This window comes from Halyomorpha halys, unplaced genomic scaffold (assembly GCF_000696795.3).
Source record: "Halyomorpha halys isolate HHAL.00 unplaced genomic scaffold, Hhal_1.1 Scaffold589.1, whole genome shotgun sequence".
Lineage (NCBI taxonomy): Eukaryota > Metazoa > Arthropoda > Insecta > Hemiptera > Pentatomidae > Halyomorpha > Halyomorpha halys.
In genome coordinates this window covers 278,384-301,019 of record NW_027109720.1, presented here as the reverse complement: position 1 = coordinate 301,019, position 22,636 = coordinate 278,384, and the positions used below count along the sequence as shown (strand labels likewise).

Sequence of the window (22,636 nt, the reverse complement as noted above, 5' to 3'; positions counted from 1 at the left end):
TTTGGGTACTAATTCTGAAATTTTAGTACGAATTAGTACTAATTAGGTACTAATTCGTGTATAAGTTTCAACTGTAAATTCGAAAAGTGCCGGGCCAGGGACATGCACCTAGCATATACCAGGGGTGCCGCAAGCGAATGTCACTTTGTTCAAATTATTACAAAAAGAAGAAAAATTAAAATTGAAATAATAAATTTTCAATGGAATCTATTATTTACTCAGCACTGTTTTTTCTTACTTGCCTACAGACTTAACCGTTCTAATGGTAATTGCGGCGACAAGAGTGCCGCTAATTTTATTGCGCATAATGAGGGTACCGCTGTGAAAAAAGAACCACTGGCTGTTCTAGTGACATCACGACTGTAACTTTTATCAGGAAAATGTTACGTTGGTGTCTAGGTAATCGACCGATGAAAGGATTAAAATGGAATTGTTGATTTTCAGACATTATTACAGGAAAATCTGAACTGCCTGAAGGGAAATTAAAATAACCTACAGTGGAAACACTGATGTATTCCTACCTCTATGTTTAACGGTCAATTTCAAACTTGTCCGCGACTCAATTGTTTAAGTATCCTAGTGTTGAGTTGGGGTTTTAAAGAGTTTTAAGTGAATTATTAAGAATGGATCATTGGAACAGAAATGTGATTGAGTAAGTATCATTAGATTAATTTGGTCTAAAGTAGCAAAGTAATAGTTGGAAATTAGAAATGTATTTAAAGTGGATGTATTGTTTTAAAGTACTAATTCATTCTATTAAGTCAACTTTTCAATTCTATTGCATCTTCTTTGATATGGCAAATTCACTATTTATGTAAAATGTCTGTCCTAGTAAATATTAAAGAAATACATTCATAAAACATCTTATCAATTAGCATATTTATTCTAATGTAAACAATGCTGCAGCTTGGCTATTGTTCCGAATTTAAATAATGGTACTTAGCTTAGTAGGCAATTTTTATTTATTTATTTTTGAAGAAATTATCTTAAAGATTTATGTTATTTTTTCAAATATTAAAAAAAAAAAGCTAATTCCCATAAAAGCATGAATAGAAAACTTTTAAAAATAAAATTACTTCAAAAATAAGCATAAATACAAGTTTAATGCATCCTATCTTTGTTGAGATGTGATAATAATTTAAGTGAATTTTTTTTTTGTTGAGAATTGAATTACCTTTCAAGTGATTATATCTATTATTATGCATAAATTGCATTATTGTTTAGTTTAGGACAAAATTTGTTGGTGCCTGTAATCAGTAGATTAAGAACAATTATATGGAAGTTTTTGTTTGTTGAGAAAACTTCGGATAGATTATTGGTATTATTTAGAGAATTATTTCATGTACATTCACTTAATTTCAGAAATAGAGTAGAACAGTGGAGAGAACAAAGGGCCCAAAAAATGGCTGCTAGACTGCAACTCAATTCTAGCAAACCTAGAACAATATCTTCTAATGTCTTGGGCTATGTGAACTACAGGCAGCCTGTTACTGTTCAACCTGGTTATAGACAGCACCATGGAGAAGGTTTTTGAACTTACATATGTAATTTAGTCAATGCTGTACTTACTTCTCAGCATTGAAAAACAGTATTTCTTATAAGTAAAGTTTAACATAAATTCATTTTAAACCACATTCTATCTTTTATTATCCTTTATTTTTTTCTGTTTTCATTATTAAATTTGAAATACATTCAGCAAATATAGTATTAACGGTGAATGTCCAATTGTAAACTTTTAAACTGAAGTTTCACTTTTTAAAAACTTGAATTTTTATATCTAGTAATGCCAAAGTCCAAATAGATAGACTTATGTTTATTTACAGATAACTTGGGTATGATAAAATTTTTCCTAATGTAAATAATAGTTAATACCAATTTATTTTGATTCTAAAATATATTAATTCCCTCAGTCCATTTCATGTTAAACTTCTGGTGTTTCATTTTTTCAGTTAATTTTTACTTTAGCTTACCTTATTTTTTAAAAAGTATTTTATGTTGTTTAAAATTAAAGAGACCATACCCACTTTCAGTTAATTCATTTAATATTCACTTTCAGATTCTTTTTTTTTTTTTTTTTCAGTTATTTTTACTTCAGGTCACTAACTGCTGATTTTTTAGTAATTTTTTTTTTTTATGAAATGTTGCTTTTGAAAAAAACTCTTGGGAACCATTGAACTCCGTTAGGGCTCATATTTTAGTAAATTTAATATACTTTAAATTCTGTTCTATTAGGTTTATAGTGTTTAAGGTTGTTTTAAAGATATGGAACTCTAAAAGAATTTTTTTTTTAACGTTTGAAACAGCTGCTAGTTTGTATACCTTACTATACTCGGCTGTTTCAACAATTTTGACTAGTAATTATATATAGTTTTCATTAAAGTAATTTAATAAGTAAGGTTGAAATAACTGACTTTTTTCTCCTCTTGGGCTTTTGGACTATCTTCTGAAAGTCTCATATTATTTCTTTCATTTATTTATGTTTGCTTTAAAAAAATATTAGTTTCCTGAAATATATTGTTTAAATTTAAATTTATGCAGTAATCAAGTTTTTTAAGCTGTAAAATATGTAAGATATGTAATACCCTCGTTTAATCAAAGAAATTATTAGTCTGTAAATCAATTTTGTCTTTCTTTCAGGTCCAAGCTTCAGTCATGTTGACCAAAGATGGAATTCAAACTATAATTATTCAGGATACAGAGAGCACCATGCACCGGTCAGTATTTCATTTAATTTGTTTTTAAGTTACCACTAAATAATTAATCACTAATAGTTTTAGGTATTTGTCTTTTTTAGCATAACCAGTATCATATAGACCAAAGGAATCATGGTTATGGTCATGGCTTGTATCGTCAACAATGGCATGGCCAGAAGAAAGGAGGTCATTTTAGTAGCCATAAATCATTACATAATGATAGGAAACTGACAAACAAACCTAACAAGAGATTTTCTTCAAGTTGTAGTAGCATCAATAATACAAAAGAAGTTGAAATTCAGAATGTTGTTAGTACCTCAGAGCAGACTTCTGGTATTGGAATTAAAAATCCAGTCCCTTCCGATGGTGCAGAGGTTTATGTAAATAAACTTCAGGTTAATTCCAACTGCAGTAAAAATGTGACAGCTGTTGTGGAAGATGTTGTCTTAAGCGTTACACAAGGAGTAGAAAAGGTATCTGATTCAGATGAAAAGATTCAAGAAGGCTCTGTGCCTAAAGCAGACAGGCTTCAAGATAACATTAATGAAGCAGTTGAAACTATCCAGACTTCTGGACACAATGAAAATAATCAGCTTGAGCCTCTAAGTCATGTTGGTGGTAGTGTACCTACCGAAGAAGATATTGTTAGCAACATTTCAGTGCTGAAACCTGTTGAAAATTGTTCAGAAGTATCTGCATTATTTGTTGATGGAAGTTCCACAATTACTAGCAACATAGAAAATTCTAACGATATTACTGTTGTGGATAATGAAGCTGTTTTACAATCACTAGTGGAAGTGAATGATCATAAGATCTTTATACCATCAATTGAATCCCAATCAATAAATATTGCTCAGGAAAAATTATCAGATGATACTGATGTGAAATTAGTTAATGAACCAGCTGTAACAGATCCTGAGAATATAATTAATAATTATAGATACACAGATGTTAATTGCTCAGAAATATTAACAAATGTTGAAAAAATTATAGCAATTGAACAAATAGTGTCATCTGAAAACAACAATGATACTGCCAATGAAAATCTGGCTTTAGAATTAAATTTGAGTTATAAACCAGAAATACAAATTGTTGTTGAAGATGAGGTTGTAGACCCATTGGAATTGAATGCTAAAGAAGTTGTAGACTTAAATAGTACTAAGGATATTGTAACAAATGTTGAAGAAATTTTATCAATTGAACAAGTGGAATCATATGAAACCAACAGCAGTGCTGCCAATGAAAATCTGAATTTAGAATTGAATTTTAAACCAGAAATGCATGTTGTTGTTGAAGATACAGATGAGGCTGTCGACCCATTGGAATGGAATGCTGAAGTACTTGTTGACTCAAATAGTAATAAGGAAATTGTAACAAATGTTGAAGAAATTTTAGTAATTGAACGAGTGGAATCATATGAAACAAACAGTAGTGCTGCCTATGAAAATCTGAATTTAAATTTTAAACCAGAAATGCATATTGTTGTTGAAGATAAAGATGAGGCTGTTGACCCATTGGAATTGAATGCTGAAGTAGTTGTAGACTCAATGAGCAATGAACAGAGCAATAATGAAGGTATGTTTTATTGATACAAATAATAATTCTTTCTTTGATTGACATGTTGAAACAATGTTGAATAGGCACTTTATAGAATCGATTGTAAATATTTTTACAACTTAAACTCTGTACATGAATGTAAAATTAGGTTCTTAATATCTGATAAATTTTGTTCTGATTGAAATAGTTTGACAGGGCTTGAATGTGGATTTTTTAAGAAATTCTCCCTCTAAAGTACCTCACCTTCTTAGTGGTCATTAAAAATATATTACTAGCAAAAGAAAGTAATAAATTTTTGAAAAAATTTTCAAATGATGATTACAAGTTCTCTTTTCACATAATTCATATGTGGTTTTACTTTGTCGATGTTATGCCCATAGTCATGGGAATTTTGGGATTTGATGAATATTCGATTTTTCTTCTTTTAGGTGGTAGCATGATGTATAATTGAAAATAAAAAAATGAGCCTTAGCAAATTATTGTTTTTTCTATTTAAGGATTCAATCCAGAAAAAAATAAAATTGATTAATTGGTGTCCTATACTACTCAAATAATAATCAATTATTGAATAATTAAACAAAACATATAGAGCTCCCCTTTCTTCAGAACAAGGAAATGAAATAACTTAAAACGGTATTTCAGTATATTTAAAATTAATTTGACATGAAATTCTTTCTTATTTAAATGAAAAAGTAAACTAAGACATCATAGATTCCTACTGAAGGTCTCCTTGAAAAATTACTTTAAAGGAAAAAGTGGTGGCGATAAAGGGAAAATTGTGCATGAATAATAATAAGATGATGACACCAGCGACTTAAGCAGTTAATCACTAGAAGGTTTTTCACCATTAAACAAGACTAAACAAACCTGTGACAATTTCAGTTTAATGAAAAACTGAATATATATCTATTCATACCAGTGAAATGCTTACATTAATTACTATTGTTTATTTCTATCCAAAACTTCTGTGATGTATTAAATTATTTCAAAAATGATATTCTGAACTTCCATTGCTATCATCTATTTTCAAATACTTAACCATATTTTGTCATTCATGATTTGAATACGATGTATGCTGATAGGAATTGGAGGGAGTTATGCTGGAACCTCTTTTAATGAAAATGCTGATGTTTTTCCTGTGGCATTACTTGTTGCTGGTGATTCAGATACAGGTGAGAACCTTATGAGTGCTAATTTACCCCTTCTCTTCTTTTTATTTCTATTTTCTTGAATAATCGTACTGAGATCTGTCCTAAGTTTATGTCATGGCAAATGAGTTAGTTTAAAATGAATTGAAGTAATGCTTTTTACTGTAGATAAAACCACCCTTCTTATGTCCAGTTATCAGGAAGTCATAAATAAATGACTATTGAAAAAATAATACAAGATAACTTTCTCTTATATATGTCAACCCTTGTGGTTAATTCTTCATCATGGGTTACATCTTTTTGAGAATAGATTGTTGAACAAAGTGTTGGCCTGATAGAATATTTTTCTGTGAGAAGTCTTCAGAAATTATCTCTTGTAGATTAATCGGAGATTAATTAATAAATCCCTTTGGTTTACTGGTATTCTGCTTACATTTTTTTAGTCATATTTCTTTTGTTTTTGTTATTGGTAATTCCTTCAGATTCTGCTTCATTGATGATTTGATTTCTTTGACTTTTCCATGTTTATCTTGCATGCTTCCTTGGTTACAGAACTATTTAACCTCTTCAGTGTACAGGGGCAGAAATGTATTTGTATTTATTATTTTAAAACTAAAGCTCCATCCTGGCCCAATTTCTTTAGTTACCTCTCATGTCTGTATGGTTATTATTTTGTAACCATGATACTTTACTTTTCTATTCACGTTTTTATTGCTATATAATATTTCAGATTTATCAACAAAGTTAGGGGGTTATATTAATATAAATTGAAATGATGCTTTTGTTACTGAATTAGCTTGAGTACAAGTACTGCCTGCATGTAATATTTTCTGATAGCTTAAATGTTGATTTTAATGATATTTTCTGCTTAATAAATGTGATTTTTCTTTTCTGTTGCTCTTTTCTTCTTTTAAAGTATTTTCTCCATTCTATTCAGAATTTTTAAACATTAATGATTAAATACAAATAATTAACCAATCATCAATAATACGTATTAATTAAATCAACTACGATTTATAGTAGAGCATCAATCATAGGAACATCAATTATTTGAACTGGCTCCACAGAAATGATCTCCTAGAAAATAAGTTTGAAGAGTATTTTCTCTAAAATTTGATTTTCTAGAACTATTGTTATGGAACTCCATTCTTTTTGTTTCCTTATAAGTATAGTTGTAGCAGTATGAGATATGTTAGTTTTTCGATGAATTCAGTTTATTGATCAGTTATCACAATAAAATAAAAACAGTTTTAGATTAACATGGTGATTGGCATTTTATTTTTTTAAAGTGAATTTCAATAATCTAAACCTACTGGTACTGGTATTTGGTGAGGGGAACAAGTCCGACAAGTGGGCCTAGTGGTCCTTTTTGCCAACTCCTAGCAGGTACCTAAGTTGCTCCAACCAAGATTGTCAAGATTCATTCCTTGGGACCGCCGAAAAATTAATGTTAACTGGCCAGGTGGAAATCGAACCCACAACCCTCGAACCCAAGGCCAATTGGACCTGCCCCCCAACCCGCACAGCCGTCACGTCCCTTATCTAAACCTTACCTGGCAACATTAGTTCAGATAATCGACACTCTACTGTATTTTAAAAAAGTAATGATTTACCAGGTGTCAGTCAGTCATTTCAAATTTTTTTTTTTTTAGAAAAACAGTAGTTTTAATGGTAAAATAGTTATCGAGGTATAATAAAAAAGTATTTTGTGCATAAAAAAATTAGTCTCAACAAATCCATTAAGGTTAATTTAAAATTTTATGTTTGTGAAAAAACCAGGAGACCAGTTACGGTAATAAGTTATGAATATTGTATAAACCGAAATTGTGAATTTTATTAACATTAAAAGTTAATGAACAATTATATTAAAAACATTGTTTATTTTTTCATATCTTAATTATTAAATACTAAGTATATAACTTTCTTTATATTGCAGAAAAAGCCAGAAATATTTAGTGCCAAGAATTCCTTGAATTTTATTCAATCTACAAATTTCATTATTTATTGTTCCGGCTATCTCCTTTCACTTAAAACCCATCAACTCATAGTTTCCTCCCCTGTTTTCCTCGACTTTGACTATGACCATCTAGTTTACAGTTGACTCTAGGATGAACTCGAAGCTAAACTTAAACATCTTATGAACTGCTCAATTCATGTTGTTTTCAGGATCATTAGAAATACACATATAACCTTGTATTTTGGTGAGTTCAAGTTGCTTTATCTATCCTTTCTACTGATGTAGTATTTTTTAACGTTTTTCCCATACCAGGTTATTAGACTGTAGCTAGTGCCCCTCCCATATCTCTCTTAACTTGCATTTTAAATCTCTATTGGGTCTCTTACTATCAAGTCCATTCAATCTGACTTCTACCCTCTTCCCCAACAAACTTCTATATCTGACAGGTCCCTCTTAACCCAAGCTGCCTCACTCCTGCCATAGACCATGTACCTATGGCATTGTAATCAGTTCCCTCGTTCAAATCCCTATTTTTGTAAATACTTCCTTAATATTCGAATTTTATTTATTTATTTTTTTTATGTTCTTTATCTCTTTATTTCGCTTATGGCTATATTCTATTTAATGGGCTATTATGTACTATAGTCCAGGCTAAAACCAATTTCAAACTGAACAATAGTAGTTAAAAAATAAAATTAAAAGCACTTAAAATTTCAGTTTTCTTATGTTTTTCTTTAACTTGTTTTAGAAGCTTCTATAATACGGTATGACGATATATCTTCAGAAGGTGATAATGATCTTTCAAAGGTGAGTTAGTTTTTAAATTTGTTTCAGCATGGTTTCGAAATTTAGTACTACTCTACCATCCTTAGTTAAATTTTCCTATCTGCAAAATCACAATATTGCTTCTTTTTTTTTTTTTTTCAAAATTCTCTATGCATATATACAGGGTGTTTCAGGGTTAAGTGGCCAAACTGAAAATATGAAATAAGGACCTCAACCCAAGAAAATAATTTCCTCTAAAGGTATGTCCGCAAACGTTTTGTTAAGGAGATATTCACACCAAGCCACACGTCCTGCACCACCAATCCATTGATTGGGATAATTAACATTTAGCCATTGTCGTGGACCTCTTCCATAATGTGCAGGACAATCATCTAATTGAAGCCATATGTCCTTTCTCAGTTGTAGTGGAATATATTCAACTAAGTAATCATTATTTAGAAATTCCAGAAATGTGCCTGCATTGAATCGAGACCGCAAAAAATTCGGACCTATTAAGATATTGTCTATTATTACCAATCGCACATTGCTGAAAATGATGCTCACTAATCGCATGGGGATTTTGCTGCGACCAAAGGTGGCTATTTTTTGGTTGAAGATACCTCTTCTTGTGAAGGTAGCTTCATCTGTCCAGAGAATGTCATATGGTAAATGCCAGATGGATTATCATCAAAATATTGTAATATGGTCGCACTCCTTTCTTCATTTTGTAAAGGGGCAAAAATATCATCAGCACGTGGTATTATAGCAATTGTACCAGTTTCTCTAAGATATTGAAATGTGGAGCTAAAGATAGACTTGTTTGGTAATCTATTTGTAAATAGCCAAGCATATTTAAGATGGGCAGTATAAGCATTAGCATTGCAAAAACGGTACACAATCACCATATTGGCATATTCACCATTAGTATAAATTGAAGGCATAATGATGAGTACACTGCAAAAGCCTCTTGCAAACTGATAAATTATATTGACAGTTCCTAATGCTAATTCCAAATAGTATTAATCCTTATGTTGCCAATAGTTTTTATACAATTAGAGATAAAAGGCCATTTTAGTATTCTATCTAATCCATCTCCTAACCAAAGCATCTGCGGATATACCTTCACTTTGAACAACATTTAATATAAATCTTAATGTTTACATTTAATTAATAAAGTAGTTAGAACAAATAAATAGGTTTATTTATTCCATTTACCGTAAATAATTCATAACAATGAAAATCTTCAGGTGTGAATGTCTCCTAAACAAAGCGTTTACGGACATACCTTTAGAGGAATTTTTTTTCTTGTTTTGAGCTTGTTAGTTCATATTTTCAGTCTGACCAGTTAACCCTGAAACATTCTGTATAGCTGTGATATCTTCCATATGTTGCACAAGCTAAAAATAACCTGTCTCCTTTGTGCATTTCTTACTTTAAATTTGAAATTGTATCAACAAAAACCTCTGAAACAAAAGAAAAATGATGAAACTTCATGTATTAAAAATGGTAAAAGTTCAGTTAGGACTAATTAACTAAGGAGGGGAGTATGGTATTCCAATATTTTATGCTTGACCATGTGTAAAGCATATTAATTGCTCATAAAACCAGTCATAATCAGAAATAAACTAATCATGAAGGTAGATTACTATAAATGATCATAATGGAATGAAGTCCACACTATCTGTAATAGCATTAAAATTTAAATAAATGTTTTGCTTATTTTAATCTACTTTACCTCTGAATAAAATAAGGTGATGTCTTCAAATTTCGGGATAAATTTGATATGTTTTGTAGAAGTGTATTCTTCTTTACCTGACCCTTTTGGGTTAATTAAGGGCACTAATGGATTTTTTGTTTTGACTTAATAGCACTATAGTCTTAGGATGCCTTTTCTGCATGATCCTATCATCTTTCTGAAGTCAGACCAATAACCCAAGCCAACCTCTGTATTCTCAATGGATTCATAGTTTTATAGATTTAAAAATTTATCGGAGTAACATCCACCATGGAGAAAGCTGAGGTATCCCAAAGTATATTTCAAAATCACACAAGATAAATGAGCTAATATTGGGAAATCATAATTCAGAACATTTAATATTTGTCAATATTTAAACTATACCTTTTGGACATTATATGATTTAATCTATACTGAGGTATTTAATATCAATATGTCAATATTTAAACTATATCTTTGTCACCTTTCTAATTACTGAAGATATTTATCTTACATATCTCATCTTATCCTAGAAACCTCACTAGATGTTTATAACTCAGAACCATCTAATGGATTATCATTGCTCTTTTTGATAACTATACTTGTCTAACGAGGAGAAGGTGGTTGGGGGTGCGGTCAAAATGAAACACAAATAAGTTGGTGTAACCTATTTAATTGTGCCAACGTTTCGGCTTGAGTTTCTAGCCTTCTTCAATGCTAAGAACAGAAGAAGATAATACCCACAATAAGTATAGAAAATATAAACAGTATGACATAAAATGAATAATTTTACAGAATAGAATTAATAAAATGAAGTGATGAGAGAAGTGGGAAATAAAATGTAGTCATAGGTAATTGAAAGAGTGGGTAAAATAACATAATTAAGGAAATAAAATAAAAATGAAGTTATATAATGCAAAGAAGTATGAACATATTGGTTATTAATGATTTAAAAATTGAAATATGGAAAGAAAAAGAAAATTGAGAGAAAGAAAATATATGTAACTATAATAATTGATAAAGATGCAAAATATAAGTAATTTTACTATACCTATGTCTACATTTTATTTCCCACTTCTCTCATCACTTCATTTTATTAATTATGAGGTTTAGATGGTTGACCGTAGATTAATGGTTGGAGAAGTTTGTCGGAGGGTGCGGTCAGCAAAGAACAACATAAATAAACAAAACCATATTTATTTATTTTATGCTGACGTTTCGACCTGAATTTCAGGTCTTCATCAGGGCTATAGAACAAAAGAGATAACAACAACATTTAGAGAAACATACAATTGAAAAGGAATAGTAAACAAACAAATTTAGAATTATACAAAATATTGAATTAAATCCAAATATCTGAATTACAGATATAAGCCACTCGCTATTTTTCATTGTCTGTCATAGTGTTCAATTTATTTATTTATTTTTTCAGTTTTCTAGACACTACTTGCATATCTTATATTATACATATCTTCTTACCTACATGATATTATATTTCATCTGTCACTGTTTTCAATCTACTACCATCTAATTCCTCGATTATCAATCAATTAAAATTTTTTTTTTATTATTCAATTATTAGTTATCAATTTTTATCATTTATGATTTAAGTCAATATTTTGTATAATTCTAAATTTGTTTGTATACTATTCCTTTTCAATTGTATGTTTCTCTAAATGTTGTTGTTATCTCTTTTGTTCTATAGCCCTGATGAAGACCTGAAATTCAGGTCGAAACGTCGGCATAAAATAAATAAATATGGTTTTGTTTATTTATGTGGTTCTTTGCTGACCGCACCCCCCGACAAACTTCTCCAACCATTTTATTAATTCTATTCTGTAAAATTATTCATTTTATGTCATTCTGTTTATATTTTCTATACTTATTGTGGTTATTATCTAGTTCTGTTCTTAGCCCTGAAGAAGGCTAGAAACTCTAGCCAAAACGTTGGGACAATTAAATAGGTTACACCAACTTATTTGTGTTTCATTTTGACCGCACCCCAACCACCTTTCCTCATATGTCATCCCCGGTCAGCTATCTCTCATAATTATACTTGTCTAAATGATAAATTGTTTCATAAGGTACTAATTTAATTCAAACTAAGTATTTATTTTATGAATATTTTCATAAGGTACTAATTTGATTCAAACTAAGCAATTATTTTATTAATATTTTAAGTTTTTTATTATTAATTTTATTACAACCAGTTGTTTTATTTACAATTGATTATTTTTTTCTTCAGGAAATTGAGTGTGTCGAAAACCAACTTGCTAACATAAGCATCGCCAATAAGGATGATGTGGCAAGTGATAAAGAATGTTTTACTCCAATGAAAAGAGAAAGACAGCATGTTTTGTTGGATGCTACAAACATCCTCCAATCATCTACAGTCAAATTTGCTGTCCGTGAAGTCAGGTATTAAATCTTAATTTTCTATCTTTCTTTTAATTTACTTATAAAAATTGTTCATTGTTGTACACAAAAAAGTTGTCCTAGTATTTAATAAATTAATAATAATTTTGAAAAGCCATGGTGGCTGAGTATGTTGGGGCAACACCACAGCACTCTCAAGTTATAAGTGGCATCAATTGATTTGGCCTGGTCGATTATCCCTTCACACTATATCAAATAATCATCAAACCTATATAAACATTTGTTAAAAAATAATGTATTAGTTTGATAACTAAGATAAGAAAAGAAAAAAATAATAAATTTAATAAAATTCTTATAAGGAGTTGGTGGGGGTGAGATCAGTTGACAGAAGTATTCATGCCAACTTTTCAACTTAAATTGTGGGCCTTCATCAGAGTGATTCAAGATTTAATTTAATTTTTTCTGTGGTGTTATCAAGTGTGAATTAAATATGCTATCTAGGCGATGGAAAACCTCCCTGTAATGAGATAATACTTGTGTATATATATATTTTATTTAATGAGAAGCCATTATTGGTTGTTGCATGAGAAGTTGATTCATGCTCTCATTTTCATATATACTACTCTCAATCACATCTGAATCTTCTTCCAAATTAGGTCAAAATTCTGACATAAATAAAATAAGTTCTACTTAAAATGATTTAATCAATTTAGATGAAACTTCATATTGTTATTCAGCGCCACAACATGTGAAATAGTTTTTGCTACATTCAACTGTTTTCTGTAATCTTGTGACAAAAAAGTGGATATACAAAGATTTAATTTTTCTATGGTTTATTGTGTTTATTTTACTTATCAATAGGCCCAAAATCTAATTGGGGCCTGTTGTAAAGTAAATATAATGTTCTTAGTCTTGTACACCCCATCATCAGATTAATGTTGGACGGGGAGATACTAGGAACAATACATATGTGCTTCTCGGGCCATTTTTATAAAGATTCTGAAGGAATTTCTTGCTATAAGCTTTCTTAAAAGCATAGATTTACTTTCCCTAGCAGATATTTTGTGTTATTCATGCTACTTTACTTGCCTAGGAAGCAGTAGTTCCTAAAGAATTTCTAAAGATAAAATGAGCATTTATAAAATTAAAATTGTGTTATAGGAAGATAAAGTAGCATATTTAAAGGAAGCTTTAGAAAGGTCTTTTTTTTTTTTTTTTTTATATATATCCCCAAAATATCTATTACTTAAACATGAGCTCTCTTACCTACAAAAAACTTGGAGATGTAAGTAGGATAGAGTCAAAGTTGTGTAATCTGTACATCACACCAGATTTTTCATAAACCAAAAGTTTTGTCCGAACAACCAGAAACCAACATTTTGTTAATATATTTTGGCAAATATCGTGAAAACTACTACTCCTATGAAGATAGGTTTTATGAATTACTTTATAGTACTTTTAACTAGTTTCTCTTTGAGTTTTTGAGAGTTTTTCATATGGATTACTAAAAGCTCTTTCTGAACAACTAGATTAGATACCAATATTTGTGAATTTATTTTATCAAAAGAAAACCTCTATTTCTATGAAGATAAATGTTGTACATTACTTGATAGTAAATTTAATAAGCCTTAATCTGATTGCTAATAATAGACATCAATACGTCTAATATTTCATGAGATATAGTTCTCTCAAAATTAATAAACAATTTATAGAAAAAAAAAGTTTCAGAATTACTGGACAGTTACTGGACTATATTAAAAATGGTTACAAAAAATTAACGTTTAACTACTAAATAAAAAGTATCAAAATGGGAAGAGTGATCATGTAAACTGTAAAAGCTCTTGCTGTGTTTCTTGGGTAAAATTAAGAACTGAGCTCAGTATTAGCATTTTTGTAAAGGTTCATATAAAGCTAGTTATTATTTAAGAAGTTATTAATATTATTAACTTTAGATCAGGGGAGGCCAATTATTCAGTATATAAGATCTACTTTTTAGCTTAAAAGTGTGTCGCAATCGACTTACATAGGCGTAGTCTAAGATGAGAAGGGTTGTGAAATGCATACTATTTTTATACACTGTTTCAGTATAAGTTGCATTCCAGTATGGTATGGGTAGATAAGAGAAATATGTGTTCAAAACTATTTTTTATTTTTTAAATTACTTATAAAGTTTTCGAGATATTGGCTCATGAAGAAATTCCAGACCCAACTTTTGATAGCACTGTTCCATACATGTAGTACCTAAAAAATTCAATTTTCTGACACTTGTTCGAGATATATTTTTACTTACTTAAAATGTAATTTATTTTTTTTATCAACTTCAGTGTAGATGTTGTACTATTTGTTCACAAATATGAAAAGGTTGTTACAAAAGTGCACAGTAAGGCTGATAATTTGATTTCATTATTTCACTTTCGTGTTGTTTGTTTTTTTGGGTCAGGAAAATTTATCATGAAAGAATAATATAACTTACTCGAACTGGAATATTGGTATACAGCTTGTCTATGTACTTATGTACCTACTTAAAACCAAAAACAGTAATTAGTTAAATGGTCAAAAAAACTCACGTCTAGGAGAATTAATTGAACATGGATAATTATTAATAATATTTATTAATTCAAAGTAGTTACAGATAATGACAGATTTAGAATTTACTTTGTTGCCTTAACTTGAATGGGAAGATTATTTTTGCATGTCTCTAACCAAAGAATCATGATTAGGTTTATATCCTGACAAAGATAATAATAACGAATCTACGCGTTGTGTCCGGTGACACGTTTCACTTAAGTCAAAGTATATTGTGCCGTGTGGCCAGTTACAGGTTGTCAGAACTCTAGGAATTTGTGACCTTTGCAAATTCCCAGAATGCATTAATCTATTGCTAGAAAGTTTTGTCTTCTACAATCGCTTTGAAGGTCATAGTGCACGGAATTCCACCCCAGACATTGTGACCAAAATTTGCTCTAGATCATTCATGCATTAACAAATGGTTTATCTGTTATCTATCCAAGACCAACATTATAAGTTCTTTAAAGTTTAAGGCTGAATGTTATTTGTTTTCAGGAAAAATGATGTAGCTAAGATAATTGTCACACCTGTGCGTCGATCTGCTCGTTTGAGTACCAGAACAGAAAATGAGATAATTGTTACACCTGTACGTCGATCTTCACGTTTAAGCACCAGGATGCCAGTATCTGCGCATAAGAATGTTTGTGTCCAGAAGCTTGAAGAATTATCCCCAGAAGTTCTGCAGAAAATGAAATTGGTACAAAATCCAGCGATGGGCTATTTGTCTGAAGGTTAGTTTTTATAGTTAATATAAGTATTTAGTTTCTGACTTTTTATATTATAAATTTTTTATTTTTTTTTTAACTTGCCTTTAGATTAAAAATTAAAACGCTATATTAGTTTGCGGGAGGGAAATATTCAAAACATAAATTTATAAATCAAGCACTATTGTGTTTAATTTTTGACTGAAAAATTACAGTCAATGTTGGGGAAAAAGTAATTCCAATTACTAGTTAGAGTAAAATGTAATTGCGATTACTTTGGTTAAACTAGTAAGTGCAATTTCGGAGTATTATTACAATTAAATTGGTGCATCAAGTTTTTGAAACTAACAATATAAATTGTAATTTTATTTCCTAGTTTCAATTTATAGTATTTGAAAATTAATTGTAATTTTAATTATTTTTTGCCCAACTTTGGTTAGGGTAAACTATTTATGGTTTTTATATTGTTTGGTTTAGTAAGGAGTAGTGTAAAGCTAACTTTTGAACTTGAAAACTGTTGTAGAGATAACTTTAGTGAGTAAAAAATAAAAAATCCATTTACAACAAGTAAAATAAATGTAAAAGTTAATTATGAATTATAAGACTCAACAGATGTATTACAATGTAGCATGACATTAGAGGAATGAAGAGGGGTATCAAATTCGTTGAGTATAAATTATGCGTTTAACCTAAAACTATTATTGTTGAAGTACGTTTCTTTCGAGACAACTACTATTCTCAATAAAATGTTAATTATTTGAATAAGTAGGCATTACTACATTATCAGTGAAATAGTAAAAGTTCAGAAAGGGTTTGTGATTTCAAGATAAAAAGTTTCATCCGTTATGATTTTTGATGATAAAATATTCCTGTAAAGAAAATTTTATATTCCTTAGAAAGGCTATTGACAAATTTTTGAGAAGAGTTATTGTCTAGAAGGTTTTCATACAAATTAAAAGAGTGAGAAAAGTTTGTGATTTTTGTTGAAGGAGCTTTCCTGATATTTGCTCTAATCTTACTAAACCTAACAATATAAAAAAATAAAATCTTTTGCTCTTAATTAATACAAAGTAAAATATATCTGTATATTGTACTATATAGTTTATGAAAGCTTTAATAAAACAACTGTAAGACTTACTATTATCTAAGTTACTAGATAATCTTTTTAATATTATTGTTGGACTTGAAAACTTGTTCCTTTCTCCAGCTATAATTAAAAGTATTATATTTTTAACAGTATTTGATGTATAAATTATATCATTGTAATCCATTAATCAAACAATATATAGTGTATTGTATAACTATATCATGAAGTTGTTATGGCTGTGATTAATTATCATTTCATTGATGTCACATTTATTTAGTTGCTAATGTTTGTAAACCTTATTATTATTAAATTTTAAAATAATGTCAATCTATATTGTAAAAATAAAAATTTAATTTGTTATAGATTTATCTTAGTTTAAATTTCAATTAATATTTATTATAGATTTATCTTAATTTAAATTTCAATTAATATTTGTTATTTAATTGTTGCTTACTTGTGATTCATCTAAGAATTTGTAAAATTTATTAATTATCTCAATATCACAAAAATAATTTTTTATTAAAAACAAAACTAATAAAAACCCATTACTTGTTATTTCCTTCATGAATAAAATAACCATTGCTTTAATTGACCCTACTTATGCAACTAGGAACCAACCAACAGTTTTTTTCATTTTTCAACCAAAACCCAAGGCTCTATGTTATGTTTAAAGAAGATAAAAGTAAGGTCTTAGGTTTATGTCAAGAAGTGAAACAGATTATCAAACACAATTTCATAAAGAGATTGGTTCCTTATTGCATATGTGGATTAATTATGACTAATTTTATTTTTTACTAGTTGTCAGAACCCTTTAAACTCACATGTAATTCACACAGAAATGAGATGGTTTTGAGTTTCATTGTTCAAAATTGTAATGGTACTCTAAGCAAGCAGAAAACACTTTAAAATACATTGAAATTAAATAACTATTAAAGTAATAAATATTACTTTTAGTAGATAAATAAATAAGAAAGAAACTTCGAGATCATGGTTTTGTCTTGTTTTTTCTCTAGATAGGTAGTAAGTAGGCTTGAGAAAGAAAAACAATAATAGTTTTCACAAAAGGTGAAAAAAATAAATTAACCATCTATTTTGTCCAAATTGAGAGCTAGCATAACCATTTTTTATTTTCTTCTATTATTTACCTTTAGTTGACCATAAATTTTAACATTTCTAATTCTAAGGATTATTGGGTTTATGGTACCATCCTACAACTGCTATGAATGTACAGGAGAGGAAAGTGACAAAATATTCCATTTTCTAAAATATCCTTGTTGAAACATTCCCTGAAAAGATATTATAGAAGTAGAAACTTCTTCACCCATTGCACAACGGCAGAGTAATAAGTAAAAATGGTTGAAATTCGTATTTTAACAATTAGGTGAGGAGCTTGGTACAGGTTGTTTTGGTATTCACATCCTATTAATGTTCACATTCACTGAACCCTCCAGGTTTACTGAACCAAGAGCTTAGTCAGTATTTGGACTGCTAAGAAATTGTGAAGAGCAAAACTTTAAAAATAAAGGTTTGAGGTTAAAATCTGAAAAACAAAATGGACAGGACTGTGACAACAATGCATAGGACACGTCTTATCTGTCCTGGTAATGAGCACAATCGTTATTGAATGTCCAAAAGTATGTGACTTATGCTAGAAGAACTAGTTGTTGTGATTTTTGCACAGGAAAGAGAGACAAGATCTTAAATAAATACAATTTTAAGCTTTTTTCCAGCTCTAGTCATAAATGGGACACCAATAATGGTTTTTACATCATTTCTGGTCCTTTCTGTGAGAATGACCCTTATACATCAAGGTGATAACATTATGGTTCAACAATTTTGGTTAACTGCATAATTTATTGAAAAATGCTTTTAAAAAATGAAAAAGAGGCGGCATAGTTTAAAAAAAATATATAGAGAAAAATTCTAATTTTGAAAATATTCCAAACGTTGAAAAATGCATCTTTTGAATATAAGTCGACAAAAGGTTTGTTTCAACACGAATATTGTAAACTTGCCTGGCACTTGCCCAGTCTGGTTTTTTTATTCCAAAACCTTTACTGTGCATGTTAATAGTGGATCAAATTGAAGATGTAATTAGGAATTATATTTCTTTAGAGAAAACCAGTAAAAAATAATTATGGCTATGTATAAAACCTGAAAAATGAAATAATTGCCAAATACAGAGGGTATATAAGAAATTTTGTTTGATTTACTTACACCAATGGGGTAAATGGAGGAAGGTAGAAAATTTTTAAAATACATGTGATTTTTAAATTGATGTTCATGTATAAGAAGAGCCATAGAAACAAGAAATATGTAGAAGAAAAATATGTATAAGAAGAGTCATGTATATTCGATTGCTATAATTGTTTAATTAAAGTTTCTTAAAAAGGTAAAATCTTTTTTTTAATATGAAGGTAATGGTCAGAGGTGTGATCAAAAAGGGAAAAAAAAAATAGTTAACAACTATTTATTTACTGATGTGTTGCAGGGCTAAAAAAAATACAAAAAACTAAAAATATGTTGAAAAGGTAAGATAATAAGATACAAAGAAGTAAACTAAGGTAGGGTTAAAAATTATGTAAATATAAGTGAAAAAATTATATAAAAATACATAAAGAAATAAAAATAAAATGTGCAATAATGAGTATATATAAAAATAAATACCATAGACTATTAGATTTAAAATGAACAGGAGATGTAATTAATTGTAAAAAAAGAAAAGTAGATATAAGAGAAATAAAAAACAAACATTGTACACACTAGGAGACGGAATACTAAACCTGACTTCTGTGGGTGATTTACACTTTAGCATTAGTAAAATATGAGGATTTAATTTTCAATATAAGATCTTAAATCTTTTAATTACAGATCTATAGAATTTGAGAAAACTTGCAGAAACCAAAAAAAAAAAAAAAATTAAACAATCTTAAAAATTTGGAACATACTATGGAGAAAGATAAATGTGATACAAACGGACATTACATAAAGACAATAGGATCAATTGGGGAAAAAAAAACATGAAGAAAAGATAAAAAATAATGTAATTTTATTAATTTATAATTGTGTAATTCTATATAGAAGGTATAGAAAGCAAGAAAGGGTGGAAGAAATATATGTGAATCAGAGATAGATAGTAGTGGTTGGGATAAGGCAATCAAGCCAGTATAAGGTATGTTACAGTTTAGGGGCAACTATACTTTTTATACAATGGAAATGGGAAGAGTGATTGATGGTGAGATTTTTTATCGATAAACAATAATTGTGTGAAGAAAATAATAAGAATACAAATTCCTCTGATTGTACAGGCAATCTAGTTATAAAATTTAATAATCTTTGTTTATGAAATCTTATAAATATAGAAGAATATGAAATCTTTTCATTTTGTAAATAGAAATTTTATACACAACAATAAGAAAAATATCAATTATCACAGTGGTTCTTACTAAATTATGTATATTCCAAAACAAGTGAAGACTCTTCTTACCATGAAACTATTATTTTCATTTATTATATAATCGATAACAGTCTAAATTACGAAAGAAAATTATGATTTTAATATGAGTGTGAAACTTTATTTCCTATATTCATATTTTGATGTATGAATGTCATTTTGTTCTGCATACCTTGGTTATGTCAAGAATAGACTTGGTTTTACATTTAAAAGACTTCATACAGTCATGAGTCTGTATAAGTTTACAACCTTGTTGGTAATACTGATGTATATGTATGTATCAAATACCATGTCATATATCCCTAGTCTTCCACAAACGCTTCAAACTTCCCATCTCTTGCTGTTGTGTTGTTCCTCAATAGGACTAAAGTGATTGCCTTTCCTCTTGTCCTGATTTATAATGGCAGTCCTCAGTACTTTTTTTTTTCCCTAATACACGCGTTTTGTGTTTCTCTTCTTTTATTTGCGTTAAGAACTCATTTATTTATTATTTTTACTATTTTAAAGAATTGTTTTTAATTTTATAATTGTGCAATTAGAATTTTGGTTTAAAAAAATAATAAGAGGCCACTTGCGTTACTTCAGTTTTAGTCTATTGCTACAAAGAAAACTTGTTGTTTACCATTTTTATTAGAGTTTTTAAAAAAGATAAAAAACATTAAAGAATAATTGGGCAAATTATAAAACAAAAGGTATAAAGAAATTAAATAAATATTAAACATTTATTTTATTATTTAAATAATTTAATAAATATTAAATTAAATAACTACAATTTTCACCTATATTTCTAATCTAAAAACAATTTAAGTATTTCATACTGTTTATATCATTTGGAATATTTAACAATGTCATAAGGAGTCACCACCTTATTTGATTTTAAAATAAATTAGTGAATTGAATTTGGATGAGTCCAAGAATGTGAAGAATGAGTTTAGTCCACTTTTTGAAAATTGAAACTGCAGAACTATCTTTTGAGGAATGAGAAGTACTATTGAATGGTGATTTCGTTTCTAGTGATCTTCTTAGACCAGTGGTTCCCAATTCGTAGAATTCTATGGACTACTAGGCCAAAAGTAGAAAATGTTGACTTGGGACTAAGGGGGTTCCTGATTGGATTCATTCTGAGGCACTTATATTGTGTTTTTACTTGTTAAAACTTTTCACCTAACACGAAAAAATCAACATATGTAAACAGTAAAACAGTTATAATGTAAATCTTCACAAAATATTTGTTGGAGGATACTTGCAGCCTCCTCAAGGCTCTTGGGGACCACTGATTTAGCTATTTTTTTTTCTCACTTTCTGACCGAGAATTTTTTTTTAAATCAAACACATTGACCATACATTTTTTGTGAAATAAAACAATGTTTTTTTTTTTATTTTAAGTTATGCAGTCTCCTTAAATTTTTTAAGATTATACTAAATTTCAGAACAAGGCTTAAAAGAAATTTTCCATAACCATGAAATTCTGAGATTTTATTATAGTAAAATCATTCTTCCCTTGGACTCTTTATTTGCTTGGCAGTGAAGTGAAATGTCAGAGATAAATTATTATAACTAACATCTGAATCTTAATAGAGCATCATATATGCACTATTAAACATAGGTTTATAAATTACCTTTTCTTCATGCTACATTTGACGTTTTAAAATTTTAAATACATCTGATATCTTTTGTTTGTCTCAATTTATAATATTTTAACATATTATAACATATATACATTAGGAATATTATAATATATTATGACCAAAAGAGAGAGACAGAAATATACATAACCATCATTCTCAATATACATAACCAATATTATATTTAGTAATTAGAATTACAGATCATTTTTAGGACATTTTTTTAAATGTAGAAACAACTTGTTTTTAACAAGTGATAAGAAGGCATAAATCTACAGGAACAGAAAAAAGTAACAAGAAAGACAAAATCAGATTTTTTGGTTTTTTTTTTTCAATTTTTGATAAACATTTTCTAGAAAATACAATGCATACAATGTTGGAAGTACAATGAAAAATCCAATTATCCTTATATTTACTTAGCAATATTTACAACAGTTTTATTATATACATAGTAATTTACAAATAAGTATTTCTCTTTAATAATCTAGTAACTAACTAAATATTTCACAATGATGTGTTTATTGTTGACCACCAATTTATTATGTGAAGAAGATAGTCGGGAATTCATTCACTGTTGTAAAGAATAGAATATAAAATAAATTTTATTCAGGGACTAGATCCCTTCAAAATAACTGAAACGTACAATTAAAAGAAAATACATCTAACCAGAAACTGAAATAGTAAAAACAACTCACTTTATCCTATATCTACAATTAAAAATACCAGTCCAAAAAATAATATAAATTCTTATTATCAATTAAAAATAAAATAAGTAAAAAAAAAAAAGAACAAAAAATAATAAATTAATTCATAAGTAACACTTATGCATAAATTCACATATATATATATATATACCAGGGCATTCAAAAAGTCCTGTCGTTTTTCGTTTGTTCGTTGTTTATTTTGATTCTAGGTTGTTTGCTAATTAATTCCGTTCAATACAACTTTTATCCATGTAAACACAAATGTTTATACTTTATGAATAGGA

At 28.8% G+C, this 22,636-nt stretch overlaps 1 protein-coding gene across 1 annotated transcript in view; it reads left to right on the top strand.

Annotated features, from left to right (window-relative positions):
- Positions 1-513: 513 nt before the first annotated feature.
- Positions 514-22,636, top strand: part of LOC106684545 (repetitive organellar protein) — a gene marked incomplete at its 5' end in the record, with an annotated part of 24,994 nt that continues 2,871 nt past the window's right edge. The window contains 8 exon segments of the mRNA XM_067047904.1: positions 514-652; positions 1,363-1,526; positions 2,638-2,714; positions 2,795-4,268; positions 5,333-5,422; positions 8,104-8,162; positions 12,080-12,252; positions 15,274-15,509. Coding sequence (XP_066904005.1) covers positions 624-652; positions 1,363-1,526; positions 2,638-2,714; positions 2,795-4,268; positions 5,333-5,422; positions 8,104-8,162; positions 12,080-12,252; positions 15,274-15,509 — 2,302 coding nt within the window.